The 25,602-nt window shown below is 42.0% G+C and overlaps 3 protein-coding genes across 3 annotated transcripts; all 3 read right to left on the reverse strand.

The window, feature by feature from the left end:
• Positions 1–5,932: 5,932 nt before the first annotated feature.
• HOXA5 (homeobox A5) lies at positions 5,933–8,599 on the reverse strand. Its single transcript, XM_032234815.1, has 2 exons — positions 7,357–8,599; positions 5,933–6,206 (listed from the first exon to the last, which is right to left on the reverse strand). Exons 1-2 carry the CDS (start codon positions 8,018–8,020, stop codon positions 5,956–5,958), a joined length of 915 nt encoding a protein of 304 aa, XP_032090706.1. The 5' UTR covers positions 8,021–8,599; the 3' UTR covers positions 5,933–5,955.
• A 144-nt stretch (positions 8,600–8,743) lies between these two features.
• Positions 8,744–12,766, reverse strand: HOXA6 (homeobox A6). The gene is made up of 2 exons (XM_032234816.1): positions 11,787–12,766; positions 8,744–10,389 (listed from the first exon to the last, which is right to left on the reverse strand). The coding sequence occupies exons 1-2, from the start codon at positions 12,244–12,246 to the stop codon at positions 10,130–10,132; spliced, it is 720 nt and encodes a 239-aa protein (XP_032090707.1). The 5' UTR covers positions 12,247–12,766; the 3' UTR covers positions 8,744–10,129.
• Positions 12,767–19,372: 6,606 nt separating this feature from the next.
• On the reverse strand, positions 19,373–21,307 carry HOXA7 (homeobox A7). The gene is given in 3 exon segments (XM_032234686.1): positions 19,373–19,671; positions 20,822–21,208; positions 21,211–21,307. Coding segments are annotated over 3 exon segments (750 nt in total). The 5' UTR covers positions 21,275–21,307.
• Between the last annotated feature and the right edge of the window lie 4,295 nt (positions 21,308–25,602).

Genomic DNA, 25,602 nt, shown 5'->3' on the forward strand with positions numbered 1-25,602 from the left:
AAAGAAGAAGAAAAAAGGAGCGGTCCTTAAAAAAAGTATATCATTGTAAGCAAAACCTAAAATCACTTTCCAAAGACATTTTGCCACTGCTGAAAAAAAACAGATTAAACTGAATGGGGCTGGTAGCCTCTGTGACGGGGGTAAACTACAGGCTCTGAAATAGACTAGCCCAGTGTATAATATTAAGATATTAACCATTTTACCAAGTCTTTTTAATAGCAATAACAGAAGCAACACACTGAAGAACTGATCCAGTGGATTTGTGAAGCCTTGTCCAAGGAAAAGCGAATTGGTGATGAACTTGGTCTAAAGCGAGCTCTGCTGGTGAGTCTCAGAGTGTGCAGATTTATCTTCCTTTCTGCATTTACTTAACCTAGCAATGAACTGCAAGAGCTGCCATTTATTATTCAGAGACAGACTTCACCTCGAGCAACGACTGTTTCACAAAACTGCAATAATTACCCAATAACCTTCATAACAAATATTATTATTGAAAAGCCATTGTGGAAGATCGGGAACAAGGTGAGAGGAGCAGATTCCAGGGATTCTGAAGAGACACACTTTTGCAAAAACACAGTATGATATACTTTTCTTTGTAATTATATTGCATTGACTGCATCTGTCTAAGCAAGAAAGATGTAGTTCTTTTCTCCCAGAGAAAGCCTGCTTGTAAGAAATACTGAAACTGGCTACTTGGATTTTACAGAATCCAAAAAGGTCTACAATGTATACGGTCAGAATTAATAGAAAACTGCAAAGCTGAATTATATCTCCAAAAAACAGTCTTGTTCTTTCAAGGGGAAGGGAAGTTAGAAGTAAGGAGAAAGGCAAATAAGAAAATCTGATGCAGGAGCTCTAATTGCTAATCTCAGCATTAAACTGTTCAATAGAAACAGTAGAATATACCAGCAGTATTTCTTTCACTTGCATAATGGAGCTAATAATTTTTTTCATAAGGCTTTGAACAGAAGGTGCATGCTGATCACATGTCATGTGAATTTCAAAAGTCGTATTTGTGCTTTCAGTAGAGGGGAAGTGACATAGTTACCTTGCTAAAATCCAAAACACTGACTTGAGCTGATACAATTGAACTTTCTAACATCCATAAAGAGCTTCTGATAAGGTGAAGGAAAATAAAGTATTATTCTTACCATAAGAAAATAAAATAGCAATGGCATTTTCAACATTTATGCAAATACACTTTTTTAATTTTAAAAATCTGATTTACAGTGTTCTATTTTGGAGTAATAAGTGTTTGAACAGATGAATATATTTTGGCCTGTTTATTCAACTTACTGCTCTGGTATGAAATGACAGAAAGAGACTAAAATAATCATTTTGAGGGGAAAATGTTTTCTGCTCCTACACATGTTGCAATCCTCCCTTTGGAGTTAGGAGGCTAATATAATTTAATTTTGTTTATTGTGATCTGCAGGCTAGTTTGCACAATCTCATTGAATTCAGGAGTATGCACTTTTCAGAAGAAATGCAGAAGGTCACTTATTGGTAGAGAACTTTGATAGAACTGTATGTCTTTCCCTGCTCTGTCTGTGAAATCAGTATGTTCATTCAGCCATCTTTCCACTGAGCAGTGGGTCCACTGAGTGGTTGTTAGTTCAGGAAATAACTAAATATGGAAAAAGGAGCATTAACAAGAAAGAATCTGAACAACATTTAGCCTCTAAATCATGGAATTATGTTCCCTAATTGTAAATAGTCTTAAGGATGACTACCACATTTGGTTTTTAAGATCTCACTGTAGAGGGATTTCCTTCCTCATGTGTGGTAATAAACATAGCAATAAGAAAAGAAACCCAAGGCGAAAGAATCGGGCTATTTTCCCCTGGCCCCAGCTGGCTTAAGCAGCATTTCTCCCCTGTATTTAGAACAGGGAAGCTCAGCAAAACTTTAGCACGGCACTTTTAAGCTGAAGTAAATAATGCATTATGGCTTGAATAGTATTTTATGTGGAGAATTCTGCCTTTGGCATGTAGGACCTTTTTGCTTTTGAATGTGTAGGAAACCATCAGTAACCCTGTAGAGAGCAATGCTGCTTCAACTGAAAAGCTAGTTTCCTCTGAAAGTGGGATTGCAGACTTGTATTTTATATATATTTAAATTAAATATGTATGTCCTTCCTCTTTTTATTTTACTTAAGAAAACAAGCAGGGCTCAAAGGTAAAATAACGGTCCTTCCCCCATTCTAAATCTTGCTAAATCTTGTTGAAAATTCAACACATCTTAACTACGCTAAATCTGGCAGGGAGGAATCCCTGCATAAAATCGAGTTTGGGCTGGCAAGACACAAATAACAATATATTTATACCATTAATTCTATTTCATATAAGTGTGAAGAGAGATCACATACATGCACGCACAATGTAAATGACTATGAGTGCCTATAATTAGAGTCAACTTAAAAATGATAGAAGTTTCCAGATCTTCAAATATTTATTAATGCCTCCACAAAATCTGTCTCTTTCTAAATAACAGCCAGAAGAGGGTAAGATTCTATTATTTTACCAGATACCACTGAGATTTTAAGACTTATGCAAACTGCTTTTTAATTCTGTATAATGTGCAGAAAGAAATTAAGACATAGAGAAGTGGAGCTTCATTTGACATTTAATTGAAATAAACTCTAATAGTCTAGTGTGACATATACTTTGACCAACAGCTGAATTATTATTAGCAAGAGTTTAGGAAGGGAATCTGTTGATTACCTCAGGTAATTCTTAGGCTTAAACCCCCAGATTATAATGTAGATATCCTGTAGCTTCATCTCTTTAAATCCACTAAATCCTTGTTCACTTGCAAAATCATTCATTTTATTTTGTATATAAAATTGCTACTGTGTCCCTAGCAGTTGCTTTCCTAAATTTCTAGGAGTAAGAATTTTTAGGTTCTGCCTTCAGGAGGCAGGCAGGCAAGGGAAAGTTAAAAAAAAACACACCAATGTTCTTTCATGCTTTCTTTCAACCCTGGAAATTCAAAGACTTAGATCTAAATCCGGTCATAAACTTTATTGCTGTGCAATCACACTCTAGTGAGAAGTGTCTGCTTAAATAAAAAAAAGGATGTTGAAATAAACAGGCAGCTGGGGGCCTACCCCAACAATTGCCAGCCAGTAAAATAGAGAAAGAAAGCAGAGAGAAAAGAGAACAGTAGCTAGCTACATAAATGGGCTTGTTTATTATGACCTATAAACTTAGAGACAGTCTTCAGTAATTTCCAGGGATATAATGGTATGCAGAATCTAAAGTTATGATCTATTTCCTCACATTGGAAGGAAGAATAGGAGAAGCAGGTATATAGAAGAAGGTATAAAAAGAATGCACGGTTGGAATGAGCAATATGCAACATATGCTGTGTATACGGTGTACAAATATTAAGATCACAGAAAAAGCAACAACTTGTGTACAGTATACAAGGTGCATGTGTGATTAATTCTGGAAGGTAGAGAAGACCCAAGAATCCAGTATTTAAAATCAACTAAAACACCTTTATTGTTATATGTAAATATTTCATCTAGATGAAAATATTCCAGACATGCCAATAACAATGGGGTTGTTGACTCTTCCAACAGGTTTATAGCCAAAACCATCTCCCTCCTCCAATTATTTCTTTTTAAATTGGCCTGCGGACTCTTCTTCCCATAAATACAATTGATAGAAACAAACAAACAAAAATCTTTCATGGAGCAAAGGAAGTCATTATCATTTGCTTTAGCCAACATAATTAAAGTTAGGCCTCAAAATCCATCTCTGCCAAAGACTCTTGTTCTGCTTTTCTTGCTTCAGACTGTAATGTTTGATTCAGGATTAAGATGAGAATAAAATTTGTTGTTCTTTTATTTATCAGCTCAACTCCAGAAAAGTACAAATTACATAGGATTTGGAGAAGATTGTAAAAATCACCCTGTCTTTAAAGCAGCCCCTTGAAGCGGTTATTGGACTATTTCAAAATACTGTCAGGTCCAAAAACAAGGAGTAAGGCAAAAGTATAGCCGAGTTCTCTACTGAAAAAATAAACTTAAGCAACTTGCGCACATAACTTACCTTGAGCGCTTTTTTTCACTGAGTATTTGAGAACTTGGGGAGAGATACTTCTGTACCTAAACCCTGACAATTTGAATGACCAGGAGGCGCACGTAGCCTGTAAGAGAGTCAAATGAAGTCCAGCGTCAGTGTTATTATATGTTATGTGGTATATAATGTTGGATGACAACTCCCCAGAACCATAAAACTTACTTTAATGGCACCACGTGACTTTTTATAGCCAGTGAGCCTATCTGTCTGTACTATGGATGATTTTACGATGTAATTCATAGACAAAACCCTATTCATTTGGTATCTAAATGTCATATAGCTGGAACTTGGGCTTATAAAGTTTACTGCTTTATAACTTTTAAGGGAAGATACCAGTGTACTTTGCCTGTAAATCTACAGATCTTTAGTTACTCTTAGGAACTCAGAAGCAATAACCATTCAAGCCCTGGGTTGGGTAAGTAGTGTTACATTTCTAGCAAAATTAATTGTAACAAAGCTAAACAAAGAAATACATATTTATTTGAGTTGATCTAAGTCTTTCCCCAATATCTGTTAAAATTGCACAAGGAGAAGTGTAATTCATGGTAGATTGTGTGTAAGAGTCTCTCTGCAAGATATCTGTAACTGTCCACCAGTTAGTTTTTTGTTAGTTCCCTCTAGAAAGCTAAAGTTCTTAGAAATGAAGTTGAGGAAAGCAAATGCTTGTTTGTTTGTTTGTTTGTTTGGGAAAAAGAGTTAACAGTCTGGTATCTTCCTTCCCCCCAAAAAATGACAAACACTTTTTTGTTTCTTATACAACATTCAACACAGAAAGCAATCTTTGCTCCAGTTTACAGGGGCTATTGGGCTCAGTTTCGTCTCCAACTTTAGTCTCCAGACTAAATGTGGAGCAATATATGAGTCTCTGTAGGGTACAGACCAGCTCCCCCTCAAAAGGCAAAATACAGAGTAGAAAGAAAATGGGGAGATGATCCCTTATAAAAGAAAGTTTATTTTTCCAGTCAGTTAAAAAAATTCCACATTTCTTTTAAAAAAAAATCACATTTTTGTTCAAATAGCCAAATTTTGACTCTATTTGTAACTTTGACCACAAACAAAACAAAAACAACAACACCCCCAACCCTTTTACTTTTCCGAAGCTGCGCTTAATAAAAGCCATTTTTTAAGTGTTCGTGCAAAAAGTCATATACAAAGGCACAGCAAGGACATACTGTCTGGAATCACAGTTTTCGTCACAGATTCACTATTCACTACACGTTTGGACAAGTTCAGCTTGTTTCATTATTTCACCTCTACAACAGTCATTAATGACACAGGAATTAGGTAGTATTTTTTCTGATTGGAAATCTTGGCCACAGCTTGGAGTTATACATACACTGACACGTTCAAACACACATGCATGGTTAAGCACAGCGAGGGAAACAACACAGAGAAAAACACTGGGTTTAAACCAGACTGAGAGTGGGGTGTGGGAAGGAGGAAGGAAGGGAAGGAAGGGAAGCCTCCTTTCCTTTTTTTAATGTTTGCGTAGGACTATTTTTTTCCTGTTTTTACAATTACTTCAAGTAACGCCACTTGCTTCATATAAATAAGTTAAAACATCTACGTAAAAAAAAAGACAAAGCTATTCAAGACAAAGAAATGCACAGGGAAGCCGATCTACTGTAAAACGCCGCGCACTAGGAAGGCTCAATTAAACAGGCTCATGATTATTAAGATACATCAGCAGAGGGTTGATTCGCCCTTTTAGGGAAGTTAAGCAAAGAGCAATTACTGACTGCGCCTACGCAGGGTCAGCATTTATATAATACTGTTGAATTGTTGTGGTGTTTTTGTACTTGTATTGTTTTTCCCTCTCTGGGATGGGGTGGGGGGATGGGGGAGAGAAGCAGGGCTGGCATATCTCTTAAGGGCGAAAGGCTCCTCCTGCAGCTGCCATGCTCATGCTCTTCAGCTTGTTATCCTTTTTCCATTTCATGCGCCTGTTTTGAAACCATATCTTGATTTGTCTCTCTGAGAGGCAAAGAGCATGTGCTATTTCAATCCTCCTCCTGCGGGTCAGGTACCTATTGAAGTGAAACTCTTTCTCCAGCTCCAAGGTCTGGTATCGGGTGTAAGCTGTCCGAGCCCTTTTCCCTTCGGGCCCCCCTATGTTGTCTGCAACAGGGGAAAAGAAAATAATAAGGGAACCGGTTTAGACTTTGGCAAAAGGGACATACCCTCCCCCTTCATTTTGGCTCCTTGCTGTCCGTTTTTCTTTCCCTCAGATTTCTTTCTCTTGTTAGTATGTTGATTTGAGGGAAAGACTCAACAAGTTCCTCCTTCTCTCCTCCTCCTGTTTTCTCTCTCTCTCTGTCCTCCCCCACAACCCTCCTCAAGTAATTCAAGCCTGGTGAAGTTTAAACAACCTCCCCTTTGATTCTCTTAATGAAAAGCTGATCAATTCAATTCCAGCCCGGAAGCTGGAGAGCACGCAGTTCGCTTGCTCAACTGTTCTTCAGCCGGGTCTCTACTTGTGTGTAAAGTTTTCTAAAGAACTTACTTCCCGGTTATCTGCTTAAAAGAAAAACTAACAATCTCCCCCTCAGTCTGGTCCCAGACCAGGTCCACTTTTCATCTGAAACCCACTTGCTTTGCCAGTCTGGCTGAAGGAGAAATTATTTCCATGCCGAGGCTGAAGGGCTGCAGAACTAGCTTCCCTGAGACCCTTCACTCTAGGCTCCCCTAAGTTTCCCCTACTTTTCTCCCAGATAAATCTCACCCTCCTGTCTCCACCCCCCCCCCCCCACCCCCAAAACACTCACAAGCACGCACACACTATTTCCTCAACTTCTTTTTGGATATAATTAGTAACGGTGTTTTCACTGGACAATCTTCGCCATAAATTACCGAAGCTGACACGCACTATTCAGGCTGGTTCTCTCGCTCAGTCCCACCATTTCCATTCAAGCGCCCAGTCTTGGAGACCTGGAGAAGAGTCCTTAGGAGAGATTGTCTTACATTACCCAGATTTCCATCCTCCACTGACCTTCAGCTGCGCTGTCCTTTCCAAGGGGGCGAGGATGGGAAGAGTTTGTGGCTTCCTCAAGAGAGAGAGAGACCCACCTGAACTAGAAGCTAGTCCGACAAACATGGGCTCCCGTGCGAGGGAGGCGTGGAAGGAGAAGGAAGTTTCTTGTCCCCCACCTAGTTTCTTTTTTGGCCAACCTTGTGTCCCCTCGGTTCCCTGGCCCCTCTCCCTTCTCCCCGTCTGCCTCTAGATCTGCTGTATTAGGTTATATATAAAGAAAACTGGGCATGCTTTTACCATGGCTTATGTGAAGTTTTCTCATCCAGGGGTAGATCTGGGGCTGGGGAGCCTGTTGAGCTGTGTTTTGGTCGTTCTGCTGAGAGGACGCCTGCTCGTTGTTGGCGGGAGGATCCTCCTGGGCGACCGGCGACGTGCTAAGCCCTTCTCTGCCCAGGTGGCTGGTGCTGGCGCTGGCGCTGCCGTTGCTGCTGGCGCTGCCGCCGGCGCTGGCGGTGCCGCTGGAGGTGGACGAAGTGCTGGTGGTCGAGTTAACGGTGGAGGTTTTCCCCCCACCGTGATGAGCGTCGCCGCTGACAGGCGAGGCGGTCACGGCGGCACAAGGCAGCGACTCAGGCGGAGGCGAGTGAGCGGCCGCCGCCCGGTTGGCGTACCTGGCGTCGGGGGTGGCGGCGCTGGCGTTGGCGCTGGCGCTGGCGCTGGAGGGGTAACTGCCGCCGCGAGCCCTCTCTGTGGCCCCCCCTGGCGCAAAGTGGCTGGAAGCAGAGCGGGCGACGCTGAGGTCCATACCATTGTAGCCGTAGCCGCCGTACCTGCCGGAATGCATGCTGGCCGATTCCCTGAATTGCTCGCTCACGGCACTCGGATCTCCATAATTATGTAACGGGTACTCCGGGCCATTTGGATAGCGACCGCAAAATGAGTTTACAAAATAGGAGCTCATTTGTTGTTGTTGTTGGGGCTTGTTAGGGGTTTTTGTTGTTGTTGTTGTTGGCTTTTTTTTTAATCGGGGGGCCTTGATTTGTGGCTCTTTGCTTCGTTTTTTGGTGCGTCTATAGCACCCTTGCACAATTTATGATGAATTATGGAAATGACTGGGACAAGTACTTGGTTCCCTCCTACGTAGGCACCCAAATATGGGGTACGACTTCGTATCACGTGCTTTTGTTGTCCAGTCGTAAATCCTGCCTGATGACCTCTAGAGGTAAACTCGCGTACTAAATGGGGGAGTTGGGTGGATGCTAGAGTGCTTGGGCGCGCGCCTGGAGCGCGAGCCCGCTGCCAGCTCCTTACTGTCAGTCGGCCTCGTGCGCCACCCTCTGGAGACCTGCTAGAGTTTCACTTTTCTCAGCCCGGAGCTGCTGCAAGACTGAGGTCGAATTGGGGTTACAGCCCATTATAGCAAAATTATGACATCTCTCTCAGAGTCCCATTAGTAAGTAGCAATTGTTAGGGACTGTGGGTGTTATATTAAAACAAAAAACAAAAAGGTTTTTTATTTTATATATAAAATAAACTAAATAAATTAGTATTATTTTGTATATATAAAATAAACTAATTCAGCATAGATTTCTTTGGAATTTAGGGACCAAAATTAACAATTAAAAAAACTGATTCAGAACACATAAGAAATAATGAATCTATAATAATAGTAATTGAACAGCAACTTCAAGAGGAAGGAAGTATTGATATATTTTTAAAGCCAGTGCCAATTTTAAATTTGTATTCAACATAAATGTCCTGCAGTATTTTTTTAAATAGAATTCTTTCATGGGCTTTTAAGAGACACAGAGAAAGAGAAAATTCAGGAAGATTTCAGGCTTGCAAATTTTCTCCACCTCATAAATATAAGCATGGTGGTGTTGTTTAGTTAGGAGAATATGAAATTATTATTATTATTATTAGTCAGATTTATAGTCCAAGTGCTATGCTTTTCATATTATTAAAATATAATATGCATGCTTCCATATGTACATAGTGGCACCAATGCACTATAATATAATTTCATGCTACTACTAAATAAAGCCTTCACCTGCACTTTCTAGCACACCAAGAGTATGAAATAGCTGTATTCTTATTTAAATTTGGGGTGTCTTCTCTAAATACTTTTTAAAAAAATTAAATGGGTGAAGAACACATCCATAACAGATAAAGAAATTTTAAACTAGGTTAATAGAAGAAGAAATTGAAAATACTTGATGATCAATTATATTAAATAATCACATGGATCCTAGTAATCTGCCCATCAACAAAGGTCTCCCTCCTTTTTCCCACTCCTTTTTACCCTTTTAGAAAGGCTAATTTTTTAAATCTATACTTTAGAAAAATTAAAATATACAGCAGATGATCAGCAAGGTTTTGAATTGTATTTCCCATCCCACCCATTATCTCTTTTGAAAATCCTAATTATGTATTGGGAATTGTGCATGCATGTTAACATTTCCTCTTCTTCTTTTCTTTAAACCACATGAGGATGCCATGTGCAACATCATTCAAATAAAGTCCCAGAGAAATCAATATTATTACAAACCAATGGGTTCAGGTCTGAGATGAAAAAGGGTAGAACAAAGCGCAACTATTTGTTTAAGTGAGTTAGTAAAAAAAAAATATGCAGAAGAAGGTCTCTTTCCTTCTAGAATCCCTCTCTGGATCCAGGTCTGACCCTTTTTAATGCGGAGAAGCTGGACCATCAATTGGTAGTTTTATATAAATACCTTTTTATTTTTTTTAAAGGAAATAAAGGCATTACTCATGTCAAAAGCATTTAAGCACCTAAATCTACAGAGTGGAAATCTGACTATTACCTTTTCTACTATCAATAATGCTACTGATATAGAAATTTACAGTTTACTGAAAACATATATAGATAGATGCATAAATATGTATTTTAATTAAGCCTTTGGAAATATCTGCAAAACAACAACAACAAAAGAATAATAAACCAATGAATTTGTAGGGCTGTGTGTGTGTGTGTGTGTTTGTGTGTGAACTGGGAGGCATGATGATGAAGGAAAAAGCTACTAATAGATGGTTTATTCTCTTAAGCATAATTTTACTCCCCTGATTTTTCCTCTGTTTCTTCTTCGCCAGGCTGGGTGGAATTGATCAATTTGCTTTCCTTTTTCCATTTCATCCGCCTGTTTTGAAACCAGATTTTAATCTGTCGTTCAGTAAGGCAAAGAGCGTTTGCAATCTCAATCCGACGCCTTCTGGTTAAATATCTGTTATAATGGAATTCTTTTTCTAACTCTAGCGTTTGGAACCTGGTGTAGGTTTGCCTGCCCCGTCTCCCATGCGTTCCATACACTGTACCTAGGGAAGCAAACATATATAACCGCGAATAAGCAGGCGGCCCGCCTTTCGGTTAACAAAGAAATCGGGGGAAATCCTTGGAGCTATACTCCTTGTTTACTCATGCTTTCTAACTTAAGAAACAAGCTCATGTTCTGGTGCTCACAGGATCAGGTATTTCTAAGTTATCTTTTAGTTTTTAATTTTATTTAAATTTTGGGATAGGGGGGATGAACAGAATCATTCCTTTTTAATAATAGGAAGGGAGATTGTTTTCAATGTGGCCATTCCTATGAATAGGCCCTGGTATAATAGGAGAGTTGCTTTTATGTTATGTTTTATGTCCTGACTTACAAGAGGATTTTGAAGGTGTAATCAAATTGGAATATTTTTCAGTCACACTGATTTCCAAAGGAAGGAATTAGCAATCCTCCTTGTTAATTTTTTCCCATTTTAAACACATGAAATTTAAAGATGCTTGTCTTATCTTAACATTCTCCTGTTAAGTTCAGTCAACTGACACCAGCACCTAAACATATTTATTTGCAAGCCCCAATAAATTTAATAAAATCTATTTTGAAGCAAGTGTTTTTTAAAGAACGTAGAATAAAAATAGAGTATAGAGGTAAATTAAATTACAGTATACTGCTTTAATGAGAATGCTTTAATGAGAATAGACTGAAACTCTCCAAAAGCTTTTGATTTTAATGCTTCACTGTTAAAATATCCTTAGACTTCCTAATTCCTCTGGTAGAAGAACAAAGAATGGCGTTCTGATGCATTGAAACGGGTGGGGGTGGGGGTGGCCATTGATCAAGTTTTCTTTCTTCCCACCCCCTCCATCCCATTAGATGATTTGTGTGTGCGCGTAGATATTACTAGGAACGTGCATTCAATAGCTCATTCTTACACACTAATGAGTGGGTGAAGGGAGGGGGAAGAGAACTCTCACAAATATATGGAGCAGTCAGAACTCTTCCCTTGTATCACTCTTTGGCTCTAATAGAAAGAGAAGCTTCTCTGGTAATGATGATGAAGATGATGGTGAGCAGTTTAGCAACAGCAGCCACCCAGTTCTTAAGAAAATATTGATTTCTGAAGAGTGTTAGTAGTTATTTCCTTAAGATTTGCTTCTAGTATGTGACACTGCAATGGCAGGCTTCATGTGCTAACTCAGCCTTCAAAAGGCATTCCTTGTCAAGGTAGTCCTCCACCTGTCAGGTTGAAGGAGAACTTGAGAAAGAGTCTCAAGTAATCCCTGGGCTTTGAACCTTCTCTACCCGTCCTGGACTGAAGTCTGAAGATGGCCCATCTGAAAAAGACCTTTCTTCCCAAGAAAGAAAGAGAGAATGGAAGCTCCCCTTCACGATCACCTCTGCAGCCCACCTCCCTATTTATGGTTACCTTTTATGACTTACCAGCACACGAATTCATCCTTTGCATCCAAGGGTAAACAGGGCTGATGTACTTCCGGTCGCTGTTTTCCTCGTTTAGGATTTTGGCTGCCCCGTTTTCGGGCTTGTACTGCTGGTCAGAGGCAAAGCAGGGCAAGTAGTCCCCGGGGTTGCTGGCCCTTGGTTTGCCATTGCCGGAGGGCGAGGAGGCACCGCCCAGGTCCTTGTCCGAGTAGAAGCAAGAGGCTCCATAATCATAGGCTGCCCGGTTGCAGGCGATGACCGTATTGGGGCTGGACTGTTGGAAGAAGCTAGGGGAGGAGTAGGGCTTCTCTTGCAGGCTGCCGGTCCCATAAGAAGCTGGGAAGTGCCTTAGAGCCTCGTAGCCAGCCGTGGGGTGATAGAGGGGGATCTGCCCCAGGAAGGACTCTTGTCCATTCGACAAGCTTCCCGGGAAAGCGGGATTCACGAAATAGGAACTCATGGACGCTCCCCAGATCCCAGACCTTGATTTGTTGTGTATTAGTACATCTGGCTATAACTATTAGTAGTCATGCGAGTGGTTTGTTTCTGGATGGCCGAGCGCCAAAAGCGACAGCAGCAAATCGCACCAGCTGACGGCACGGCGACCAATGAGCGAGCAGCGGACGGCCTTCTCCCCTGGGATCCGCCGCTACCGAGCCAGCAAAGTTCCAAACAACCTCCTCCCCCCAGGCTCACACACACATACACACACACACCTCCGCCGTCGCCGAGCCTAGCAGATGGCAACTGGCCACCAGGCGCTCTCCTCGGTGCCAACACGGAGAACAGGGGTGAGGGGAGGAATTGCCCTCGGATAAACTCCCCCCCCCCCGTGGAGGAAATGGGGTATCCCCCCCCAATGAATAAATGACGCCAGGGAGAGACTCCCAGCGACGGGTACCTGACTGCTTACAGCAAAGAGGCACCCCCCGAAAACCTGTCTTGCAAAAACCGTAGTCTATCCAGGAGAAGCTCCCCCCTCCCGGTTTATTCACCCTCTTGCCAAGAGCTTACGGTCTCTGTCCCAGCTCAGCCGCTGGGACCAAAGCAAAGGAACCGCGTGGTGTAGAGGCGGTGTCTAAGAAACGCTTAACTTGACAACCGCCTCCAAAAGAGGGAGAATCTGTCTGTTTAGAAACAAACTGACGAACAAGAGATTCGGCCTCAGTGAACCGTCTTCCCTCATGCCCGAGTCAAAAACGATAAAACGAGGGTGCCCAAAGTATGTGGGAATATTTTCCAACAGAACGTAAATGGGCAACTGAAATCCAACCGAGTTGCGTGATTTCCCTTCCCTATTTCTAATGAAAGGTATGTATACGTGTGTGGGAGAGCGTGCATGCATCGACATCTTCGAGAATGGCTTAAAAAAAAAACAACCCCAAAAATCCCTTCTGTTCAAGGTGATCCAGACAATATAATTCAGTTAATTTAATCCTCAAGTCTGAAGCGAACAGGAAACGGTGATTCTCCCGACACAATTGTTGTTGTTGCTGCTCTTTATTTGTTGTCAGTGGGGGCATTCAAAGGAAACCCCTCTGAGGATGTTAGCTGCTGCTTTGAAGAGAGGAAATTATTCCAATAAAAATTTCCCCCTGTTGTTAGTCTTTTAACTCCCTAAATGATATCTTTGTAACTTCAGTCTGTTGTTATAATGAATCTCACAGGAAGGTGGGAGCAATTAAGTCACCCCATCTTGAGACAGAAGACCAATAAAACCAAATTGAAAGAAAGAAAGAAAGAAAGAAAGAAAGAAAGAAAGAAAGTCAGCAGATACACACTTTTGAAATCTGCAAATTTAACAGTTATTTCAAAATACAATGGGAAAATAATTAGGCCTGAAGTATTAAGGGACTAAGAATTCTGGAAAGAAAGGAGGACTTTCATAAGGAGGCTGTCAATTTTTGAAATTGTTTATGTTGAATCATCTCGGTCTTATCTCCTAGCAAATATGAATAAGATTAAAGCCAAGTATCTTCCTATGTCAATTATTTCTGTCCTTTCTCAGGTGTTCTATTTTCTAAACGGCTACTTTGTTGGCTTGAAAACCTAAGGTCTTTGGCCAGTTTGGCTATTTTATTTTTACATTTCCTGTCTTCATTTAGGGTATCTCTAAAACAGCAGTAAGTTAAAATAGCTGCTGTCACCATCATCATCCCCCTTTTAGTGGCCAGTTTTCTTTTGGTCCTTAACCTTTGGAGTTTCAGGAACCCTTCCAACAATGGCTCTCCACCCCACCCCACTCACCGTCGCTAAATCAAGATCTATAAATGTAATTTTTTTGAGGTGTTGGAGAAAATAGTCCCCAAAATGGAGAATAGTCATTACTGTATCAAAAATGAATTCTTTAAAAATATTTTACAATACGAGACAGTGAGAGAAAGAAATGAGAGACACAGACACAGAGAATGCTGGCATACATATACACATACATACATACAGTAATCATTGACATGCACAGAACCAAATATTTCTATAAACAGAAACATATTTGTTAAATTGTAAATTTATCTACATTTAGATTGACATATTGCTTCTATTGATTGGTTCATTTCCATCATTTCTGTTCAATTGCCAACTTGTACAACTTTACAAAAATATAAATAGCTGGGAAAAACTGTAATTATTTGTAAATTTAATGCAATAAACAGGGAATTCCTGAACTGTTACATCCACATCAAGCATAATTTTATAAAGAAGGGATAACATCTGAACCAATTACAGAACAACTACTAGAGCAAATTGCAGAAGGGAAAAAATGGCCATTGTCCAGGAAATGAAACTGTACTAGGAGTACACTTCCCCCCTTCCATCTAGACATTTGGAGACACACATCTGTTAAACAGAAGTTTTGCCCAAGTCTGCACCTTCCCAGAGGAATCCAGACACATTCTCTGAGATATTTTCTTAATGAAAAAGCAAGGTAAATAACTTGGCAGGGCCCTTGAAAAACACCCAGCAAAGCAGGTCAGACTTTAGAACTCTTTCAAATAACAACCTCAATTGATTTAAAACGTGTGACTACCATTTTAACAATGAGGGCCTCCCACTACCACGCTCCCCCCTCCTTTCATTCAACCCAAGCCATAAGTCAAACAAAGTTGGAACGTAGGTGGTGGGGGGGAAAGGGCGGCAGCTCTGTTTAAGTTTAAAAACTCCTTTTCTGTGACGATGCACTGACGAATTCTTATGTTCACAGAGGTAACGGAGAAGCAAGATTTAACCAACAAATCTAATCCAAACAGATCTCTCCGTCCGAGCCATTGTTTAGGCGGGAAGTATAGTAGCAACCCTCGGGAGAAAGTCAGCGACTCTAGGTCGCCCAGTAGAATTAGCGCAATAGTATTTTTTTTCAGGGGTTGTTCGGCCTTTTCCTGCGTACATTTAAAATACAAAAATCGTCTGGGAAAGAAGAACAACATCTCCGCGTGTGGGTATGCTCCACCAACGATAAGCAACCCATTCAGTCGTAATTTATTCGTCGGCTCTCTTTTAATTATTTATTTATGTACCTGGTGGCTGCCCCCGACTCTCTCGGCGCCTAGTACCTTTAAGGGCCACAGAGTGGCAGTACTGAGTAAAGTTCTCTCGCCGATAAATAATCCCACATTCACTGCAGCTGCAGTCAAGCAGATACTGCAATATAATATACACGTAATTCTTTTATCAGTTCGGAAAATGGGTTGGAAGGGGGTTGAAAACCTTATTTTTGTAATATTTAAGAAAATCCCTAACCATCCTCTACGGAGGACATAAATAGACAAAAACAGACACATTTCAGTCGTACAATCAGAAATCCCTCCCCCCCCAAAAAAAAACAAATAGAAACCATCTCGATTTGGGTGAACCATGCACAATTGCCTCTATGAAAATATTGCACAAAGTATCACATCTTACCAGCTTACAGTTAAGATAATTTATCCTTTTTTTTCAATAAACAATGACCGAAAATATTCCTTGAAGCATTTAATCCCGCTCACCACCCCAGCACTAATGACAAATAGATGACAAGACAAAACAACAACAACAACAACAAAAATGTTCGTGTTCTTAAAACGCTGTCATATGTTCCTGCCTCTCAGTCATGCAGGTTAGCAACACCATAAATATTGCGTTCAGGTCTTGCCTATAAAGGCATCACCGGAATTAATCGCCATCTAAAATCCCAAACATGTGAGGACCCGCCTCCGTCCACCAATTTATTTCCATTCATCGCAGACAAGTCAAAATAAACACAACCTCTTAATAGCTTCCACCGCAAATTAAATATTTGCAACAACCAAAGCAGCCCTCATAGATTAGACACCACCTTTTTTTTGGGGGGGGGGGGGTCGGGTCCAAATCCAAAACCTTTCTACGAATGAAGCCGTTCAGCGGAGGTTTCTGGAAACCCACCATGCTTTCCAAAGGCAGCCTTTTAACCCAGCCAATGGAACAGTAACAGTGTAAGGATGACACTTGGAGCCCGGCGCTGATTTGTATGCGCTAGGCAAACTCCCGGAAGCTCCGGGTTGCATTGGTTCATTCTCACTCTGTGTGAATGAGGCAAATCGACCTTTTCTCCAGGCTAAGAGAGGTTCAGGCAGCGCGCAAGGCTGCTTCGTGTAACTAACTGGGTCTGCTTGCTCACGCTCTCCTCTGCGTTTCTCACCTTGTAGGTCCTGGTTGCCAGGAGCCTCTGCCACTTTGACAGCTGCCGCTTTGCACGCCGTGGAGACGAACGGCCTTCCTTTTGGTGCCAGAAGAAGCAGGAAATTAGCCAGGTTGCGAGTTGAAAATCTGCCACCCAGCAGCTTTGAATCCAAGACGCCACACCTTCCGGCTAAGGAGCTGGAAAATGCCATTCCGGACCTGCGTTCGAAGCGGCCGCCTGTACCCAGTCTCCATCTACTCGACTCCCTTTTGACTTACAAAGGGCATAAGAAAACCCGGGTGGGTGGTTGAAAGGGGTGGTGGGGGTGGGGTTGGGCTGAAAAGGCAGGGAGATCCGAAGCAGGACAGAGCAGAGCAAAAGAATGCAGCTCTATTCTTGCCAGGGAAATTATAAAAAAGTTCATGTTCACGATTACCACCCACATGACCGCCCACAACCAATGGAGAACCCGAATCACTCGTAAAGTTGTATTGCAAAGTTGTAAATTTTCATAAACAACAACGGATTTATGGCCTTTTCCTCATCACTAAGAAAGAGGCAGGACTTAGAAAGGCGCCATTTTACCAGAGAGACGGTCCTAGATTTTTAAAGGACCCACCATTTGGACAATCCCCCCCTCCACTTTTTGCATTGAAATTATGCTAAATACATTTAGAGGCGAATAAAGTATCAGGCGTTGGCCCTCTTTCCACATACGATTTTTTATTCTTTTCCTCCTTCCTTATAATTTATATCTGAAAGCATCCTCTTTATTTCAGGATTTATTTTTTTTAAATAATGGGGTGGATAACGGACTGAAAGAACAAAAATAAAGACAATATCTCAGAAATATTTGAAGATGCACCACGGAAGGCAAGCCATGTTTCTGTTACTTCTGTCTTCTCCCCCTATATTTAGCATATTCAGATCTCTAACCTGAGAATATACATTTTGACAATTGTATCCTATGCAAAATGCGGATTTATATTTAGGCAGAGAAAGTGCATACCAGCCCCACATTGGAATTAAGGTTATGTGATGAAGCTGGAACGAAGATATAATCCTAACTCAACTAAAGTCAAATTCATGGAGCCAGTTGAGATGTGAAAGGAGAAAACGGGATCTATTTATCACTCTTGATTCCAATGGAAGAAGCTGCATATGAAATCTGTCAGGATTGTGCCCACAGAACCAAGCAACTTTTTACTTCTGTAACATTCTCCCACCTTGGTGAATCATTTTGCAAATGAATTTGTGCTGCTATTTTCTTCCAGGTAATGAAGGTAGTGAGGGCACCATTCTTATTTCTTCAAGATATTTACTTGCTCATATGCCTTATATTTCATTGTATGAATGCTGAACTGTAGGGCATATGCACCCATATATTCTTTGCATGAAAAAACACACCTTGCAATGCATTGTCATCAAGCATTTTTATTTCTGTGTAACATTAAACACTTGGGTGATACACAAAAGCAAACTTCAAAGATAATTCATACATACACACACACACACACACACACACTTCCCTGCCCCTTCTAATTTTAACATGAAATACCTCAAGGTTCACAGTGTACAGAGCAGAAAAAAACACATTTGTAACATACAAGTTATGAATAAAGATTAGCCAAAACTTTAATAGTGGAATTTATTTATACAGAAGTTTTTTTAAAATGTAATCATGCTACAAAGTTACCCAATTTAGTACAGGTTTTCCAGTTTATGATGGAGTTCAAGACAGAAGAAACAGGCAACGTTTCCAATGCACTGAAATGTAGGAAAGTTGCAGCCTTTTGTACTGAACAAGTACAGAGTGAGGGAAGAAATTGGTGAAAGAGCATGTAATGGTTGTTTAAATTCACTTAACTTCTTTTTTAAAATTGCATAAAGCACAATTAATGGACAAATTTCAAACAAAACACTGAATCAGCTTTCAGGAGCACAATATGAAAGGAAAGATGCAGATTTTACAATGGATACAATCAGAATTTATCTCATAATATTCGGGCTAGCGAAGACTTGAGAAGAAAGCTAATATTGCAGCATATTTGACTTAATTTAATAACAGCCTTGCAATAAATATATTATGTCTTAAAAACTCTAAATTATATTCATCAGTACTCCGCACCAAATCTTTGACCCACGCAAGGCAGGCCTCACAGTTTCTGCTTGACAATATCCGATCCCACCAACACTGTTCTTACCCCTTTCTCATTTATACAATACAATTTTAGTGGTAGGTAGGCGGAGTTATGAAATAGGTAGTTTTCAAAATAGGTAGTACGAACCATTGCAGTTGAGTGTAGTGGTTTATTATTATTTTAAAGGATTTCTTCCCCCAACCCAACCCCTCCCCAGTTATTTAAACAAATAAGCAGAAAGTCCAACCACTTGGAAGTATATAGAACTTTAGTGAAAAATTAGGTAGTCTGAAATTAAGCCTAGTGCACTTTTCCCTTTCAGATTTTTGGGATCTGTGCAGTCAGGTAGTTTATTTGGAAGCTAACTTAGTTGGGGCTCTTGCGCGCGCTCTCTCTCGCTCTCTCGCTCTCTCTTTCTCCCCCCCCTTTCGTGTGCAAAGAACGGGTAATTGTTGGGTTCATTTTCTTTTCACAAATATCAATAAAAATAATAACTATGTTATTTATCACTTGTTAAGATAAATGGTGAGCAGCTTGGATGCTCAAAGCCAATCTAGCCCACATCCTGCATAGGACAGAGGATAAAGACAGGGGATGTCTAGAGGTAATGGAAGAGATCTACCCTGCTTGTCCTCTCCCCAGATTCTCTTAAGAGTGGAAATGGCCATTAAAAAAAACATGGGTAGTTTTATGTTTATTTTGTTTTTAACAAAAAGAAAGAAAGAAAGCTTCAGGAGAGCGTTTACAGCTGTCACGTGCAAACAGCATTTGAGAAGAAGCTCCAGCGAGACTTCTCCTCCTCCCGCTGGCATTTATTCTGCGTCTTCCTCCTCCTCCTCCTCTTCCTCCTCCACCTTTTCCACCGAGGTAGTGGCGGGTGCCGCCTCATTGGCAGCGGCCGTGCCTCCAACGGCGTCCTCTTTATGCTCCTTCTTCCATTTCATGCGGCGGTTCTGAAACCAGATTTTGATCTGCCTCTCGGTCAAGCACAGGGCGTGAGCGATCTCTATCCTCCGCCGGCGGGTCAGGTAGCGGTTGAAGTGGAATTCTTTCTCCAGCTCCAGCGTTTGGTAACGGGTGTAAGTCTGACGCCCTCTCTTTCGATCTGGACCTAAAGGAAGGGGGAGAGAGGGGAGAGGGGGCGGAAACCATATAAGTTAAGGCAGGAAAGGAGGACAATCCACCTGAATAAAACCCAGAATTTACAAGCAAGTCGGAAGATAAATGGAATCAGTCATCCCCAGGCTCCATTTTTTTCAGATACAATACTGGGCCGCCCCAAAGGCCATTGAGCCACGCGGGGTTAGGCAGATCTTCGTGAAAGTATCCCCTTAGTGAACATCTACTTGAAAAGAAACACAGTAAATAGTTCTCCTCTTAGTTATGATCTGACACTTCTAAAATAGCTGTGCTCCTTGCGGCTGCCTTTCTGACTGAAGTCACCTTCATGAAAAGTCTGGAAGTTAGTTTCTACAGTTTTTAATCCTTAACCTCAAAGAAAAATCCGACACAGGCAAAATGGTTTAGCAAGACTCTGGCGAATATTATGCACTGCCAGGGAGTCCAAGTCTTACTCTATCAATATCATTTAAAATATTGCCTTCGTCTCCCCCCTTGCCCTCGTCTAGGGGAGGTCTGCGAGGTTTAGCTGCACGAAGACCTTCTCTCCCAAACCCCCCCCCCCACGCCTGCCCATCTATAACAGGTCCATATTTTTCTGACAAGAAAATTCGAGAACAGTAGGGGGGAAAATCACATATTTTAATCCAGTGCATGCAGGTGGCTTCTCAGTCGTTGTTGTCTCTTCCACCTCTGCCCGCCACCCCCATTCCCATCCGAGATTCCCCTTCTCTTCCGCTGCGGGCAGAGAAAGGCGCCCCATCGCCAGGCGTGCTCTCCGGACCCATCCGCCACCTTCGCCTGTTTTCCCTGTGGTGCAGCCCGGAGTTCAGCCCGACTCTCCAGTCCCATCGTGAAGAGGAGTTAGATAAATTTACGAGGCTCGAACTCATTAATTGGGCAATAAAAAGTTTTATGAGGTTCATTTACATACAATGCCACAGGCTTTTGCGCAATGGCGCCTCTGCTCTAATTAAAAGCGAAGAGGCAGGCGCACTTTTGGAGAGAAAGTTTGCATGCGCCGCCTTGGCTCGCCTGCCTGAGGTCGCGTAACATTCGCCCGCAGGTCGAGCTGTCCCATTTTATGTTTTTGAACAAGGCTTTTGGTCTTCCCCCGCCCGCTCCCCCCGCCTTCCCCATACCTGAAGACCTCATCCATGGGTATATCCGGAAATTACTCTCAGCCTGGCTGTGCAGGTTGCTTTCCTCCGCTTTCTCACAGCTGGATTTGGTTAAGTCATTGCAGAGGACGGGAATGTTCTGATCAAAAGAGGAACAATGCAGGTTGTAGGTATCAGAGCCCAGGCTGTATCCGGAAGAAAACGGGGTTTGGTATATGGCACTGTTCACATTGTACAAAGCAGGCATGGAGGAGGTGAATGCGCTAGCGCCTGGTCCATAGCCGCTTCTCTGGGAGTTGGTAGCAAAGGAGCAAGACGTAGGCTCCGCATTTTGGAAGAGAGAAGCAGCCCCCGTCGTATATTTGCTAAAAAGAGCGTTCACATAATACGAAGAACTCATAATTTTGACCGGTGATTTGTTGTCCGGTAGGCTTCGGTGTCGGTTTTACGAGGTAGCGTGATATATGATAACATTACACCCCCAGATTTACACCAAACCCCATTTTCTTTTGGACCAAGCTGCCTCCACCACGTGACCAGTCATATGACCCCATCCGCCAATCTGCTCCTGCATCACAGGTGGTAGAGATCAGGGAAGCGCACAAGGTCCCGCAATGGAAGCGAAGAGCATCACAGCCGCGCCTGGCGAATGACCGAAAGCAGCCGGCGCGTTCTTTCCCCCCAGGCGGGATGCCACATGGCCGGCGGTCCGCGAAAGGAGCCGGGGAGGTGCCAAGGAACGGGGCCGGCTGTGACTGTGGCGAGGCAACTCGAGCCCGGCGTTTGGAGAACGAAGGCCGGCCGTCTTCGCTTTCGCCCACCCTTCTCTTTCCCTTCTGCCAAGGGGGCTATAGGGGCGGTGGAATCCTCGCCCGTTTTCTTTAAATCTCCCCCTCCAGCCCCGAGACAGAATCCTCCTTTCCGCTTGAATGAAACTACGGGCTGGATTTGGGATCCCTCTCTGTGCCGTTGGCAAGCCTTTTGCCTATTCCATTCCGGAAGAAGAGCGCAGTTGGATCCACGCAACTACTCTTCCCATTAATATACCGTAGTCTCTTTCCCCCACCCCCCTCCAACCTGCGCAGACACGGGCTTTCTTTCTCATTCCCGGCTGGTGGGGTTGTGAGCATTGACACAAGCGCAACGCCACCACTGTGTTCCTGTTCTTTTCTTGTTTTTTTTTTTAAAGGAAATAGCATCCCACATACGGTGGTCATTGAATCTCTCTGTGCGCGCGCGTCATATTGGTGGGTTTGTGAGATTCTGTCAAAATGGTTGCCCTTTCCATAGTGATAGCAGATTTCTTTGAAATACTGCCATTCTCTATGGCAAAACACCCACACACACACACCACTCTCCATTTCTCTTCCAAAAGGGCGGTGGGTTTGGGACTGGTCCTAGCTTGTTTGCAAGCTTTTTCAAAAAGGCCTGGTAAATATCTTCCAAGGCCTTTCATGTTTCTGATTTTGCACGCTACTTCAGTTAAGGCTGCGTCAGAAGACTCGTTGTGGGGAATTACGACACACAGAAGCCCTTTATTAGACGACCCGCTTCTCCCAATAGCACCGCCCCAATTTTTTTAAAAAAAAAACGTATTTGGAGTGACAAATAAAATAAACGAGCTTTCATAACCTTTGGGAAGGGAAATCTCGAATAAGGCATGAGGGTGTTGAAATGTATCCTTTTTAAAAGCCCTGCTTCTGCCCACCACCTCCACCGCCCAACATCTTCAGGAAACCCAAACCTTTGGACACCTTCTATGCTTGGGCAAAGGCAGTTCCCCTGCCCACAGATGACAGACAACAGGATTCTTTATTTTTTAAGAATCTGGGTGCCCCCTCACCCCCACAGGCACACACAGGCACACAAGCAACCGGGAGAAAGAAGGTGGCTCTTCTCCTGTTTCCTTCCCCAACCCCCTTGGTCATAAAATGACCCTTCCATGGAGACGTTTGCACAGAGGCATCTTTTACTGCCCTGGTCTATTGCACATCATAAACTGGAAGAAAGACAATAGAATTGTCCCGGAAACTCTCCCCTCAAATTATGGAACTGCCGATCCTATGTCTACTAAGAGCCTCTCACGCTTTAGAAATGACACTGGTGATATTTCTCACGGAGCTTTGGGAGGGTACCACCACCACCCCAGCCAGTCCAGTAAAAAGACCCATAAAGGCCATCGCACAATAGAGCTGCGGAATGAAATGGGGATTTTAATAGTGTAATCATATGGACTGAGATATGAGGTCCTTTGCCCCTCCAGCCTTTCGCTTTTTAGGGGAAGAGAATCCGAAGCTGCTCTGCTTGGGCTCTTTTAGGCCCCACAGTTTTGACCCCACTCTTAAAATGGCTGTCAAAACCAAAGGAAGGCCAAGGGAGGGCCCCCTGCCTACCCTTCCCATTCGCTTTCCTGGAAAAAAAAAATCTTTTTTGAATCCAGCTAGCAACCTACGCAAGCCAATGGAAGAAGGAAGAAAGCAAAGCGAACCTGCAAAGGCAATCGAGATCAAAGAAGCAGGCGGTCACTTCAACATTGAACTAATAAATGCCTCCTCCCCGGGAACAATCCACAAGATGGACGGTGGGGAGCAAACAGAAGCAACATTGGAGGCGCGGCTCCTGACCAGGCAAACCATGGCTTCGCAGATCCTCATACTGGTTTAGGAACGTCCAAGCTATTTTCTCATACCGGCCAGGGATAGACTTAAAAATAAAAATTACCCTCAAAAAATGTTTTTAGAGCCTGGAAGAGTTCGAAATTTTTTCACAAGAATTGTGTAGTAAGTGGACACACAGGCTCACGGCGCACCCTGAGAAAGGGACAGTTTTCTGACAAGGCGAATGACTAATTCTCTCTATACCAATTTCTCTTCCCCCCCCCCCATAAGATCTAAAGCACGTTGAAAATGAAGCTACCCATTAGCCATAATAGTATGGTTGTAACCCACTCCCCCCCTTTCTCAATCTCTCTATTTCCATTTTAAGTCTTGTTCTGGCTCTGGCGTCCGATTGCGGAATTTTTCTCCAGTTCAAAGAGCAGATCCTCCTATATGCTGCATTCTCTGCTTAGAAGGGCGCGCGCGCACGCTCAGACACCCTAAAACGACCCTAATTTTTTAAAAATAGTATATTGTTTATTGCATTTGATTTATGCCTGTGATATTCAATGAAACCCCTACACCCACTATATTTTCTTCTATATCTAACGAGCCCCATGCCCTTCAAAAATATTCTCCCCTATACGAAGAAGACGTAAATTGCTTTGTTATATGTTCTGATCAATCTTTGCTAAAGCGAAAGTGTGCCGCTTCAAAATATTTCCCAATTGCTAACTCTCTAAGGCTGCTTTCTGCATTAGGGAGCAAAATGGTTACTGATTCAGTGCGATTACAGCTTTGATTTTTACTATTTGGCATATATGAGCTTCGCTTTCCTTAATTAGCCTTGTCTGCTTAATTAAAAGTTTGTATGGGTTACTTAACTTCCGTTTTGCATTTTACTACAGGTGAAGTGTGGTCGGATAACATCACCAGGTTATATTAAAGGTATTATCTTCTCAATAAGGATTACATACTTAACTGTGATAGGTCATAATCCGTTCATATAAATTTTATTTTCCATTAAGACTATTTATTAAATATAGATGTTGCATTCCCTCCATAGGCTTTCAATATTTTTAGTGTCAGGTATAATTGGCTGTTTTCCTTATGTGGATTCTTATTATAGCATTAAACCAGAGTGCTTTCCCTGCTTGGATCTTGAGTCTTCCTTCGCTGGTTTTATGTGGCTCGGTAGTGATGGATTTCTATGTGTTCTTGTGGGTGTGAAGAAGATGTACATTTTCAACCTTTTCCTCAAAATATCACATTTTTATTTCATTTTGATCCGATGCATTTATGTTTCTTTTATTCCGGAAACCTATTACAGATAAACATGAATTCCAGGCATTTAATTTTCAGAAGCCAGAATGTGCTCTCTGTTCAGCTGAAATGAGAATAAATGCAGTCCTCCAAAGCAGAAGCTAAAAAGAGGTATTAATTTTTTAACAGAAAAAAAAACCTGAAAATATAAGAAACAAAAAAAAGGTCCCAGAATAAAAAGTTACAGACCTTTCTACAGCCGGTGGTATGTCAGCTTGTGAGCATTTGCATAACATAATTAAATCGGATCCCACGGAGTCAAAATTGTTTAGGACAGAACAAAGCCCTTAATTGAAGAAAATACATCTGCTGGAAAATTCAGTAGCTGGTAAATAATTTTCAAATTAAAAATTAGTCGCTTTATCCTAGCAGTTCAGCTAGGTTTGTGCAGCTGGGGGGAGGGGGGTTGGGTTTGCTGGTAAAAAAAAAGCTCACAATTTCAAGGACAGCCTGCCCTCCAAAGCAAGGCAGAGTCACGTTTGGGGAATGTAAATGAGGCAGAGGAAAGATACCCTTGTGTTAGGAAAGAAGAATATCCACACTATAGAGAACTGCCTAAAATCCCTATTAAAAGGGGAGCTTGTTTGATTGTGTTATTTTTTTGCAAGGGGAAAAATAATAATGATCTGCCTATTTGTTCCATTTGGAAGCATGGCCTTTAATTAGGGTTGCTTCTACCAATGATACAAGCTTTTAATCATCAACGGAGGCTTTCCTGGGATTTGGATCTTTGCAGCTGTAATATTCCTTTTATGCTTTCAGTAAAGATGGTGCAGCCTGCTTATGTTTCAATTCTACATACCTTTTGGGGTGCGCCATTAAATGCCCCGTTAGAGAATGCTGATGGAATACAATGGCACACAATCACACCATCATAAGACC

This window comes from Thamnophis elegans, chromosome Z, assembly GCF_009769535.1.
Source record: "Thamnophis elegans isolate rThaEle1 chromosome Z, rThaEle1.pri, whole genome shotgun sequence".
In the NCBI taxonomy this organism is placed as follows: Eukaryota; Metazoa; Chordata; class Lepidosauria; order Squamata; family Colubridae; genus Thamnophis; species Thamnophis elegans.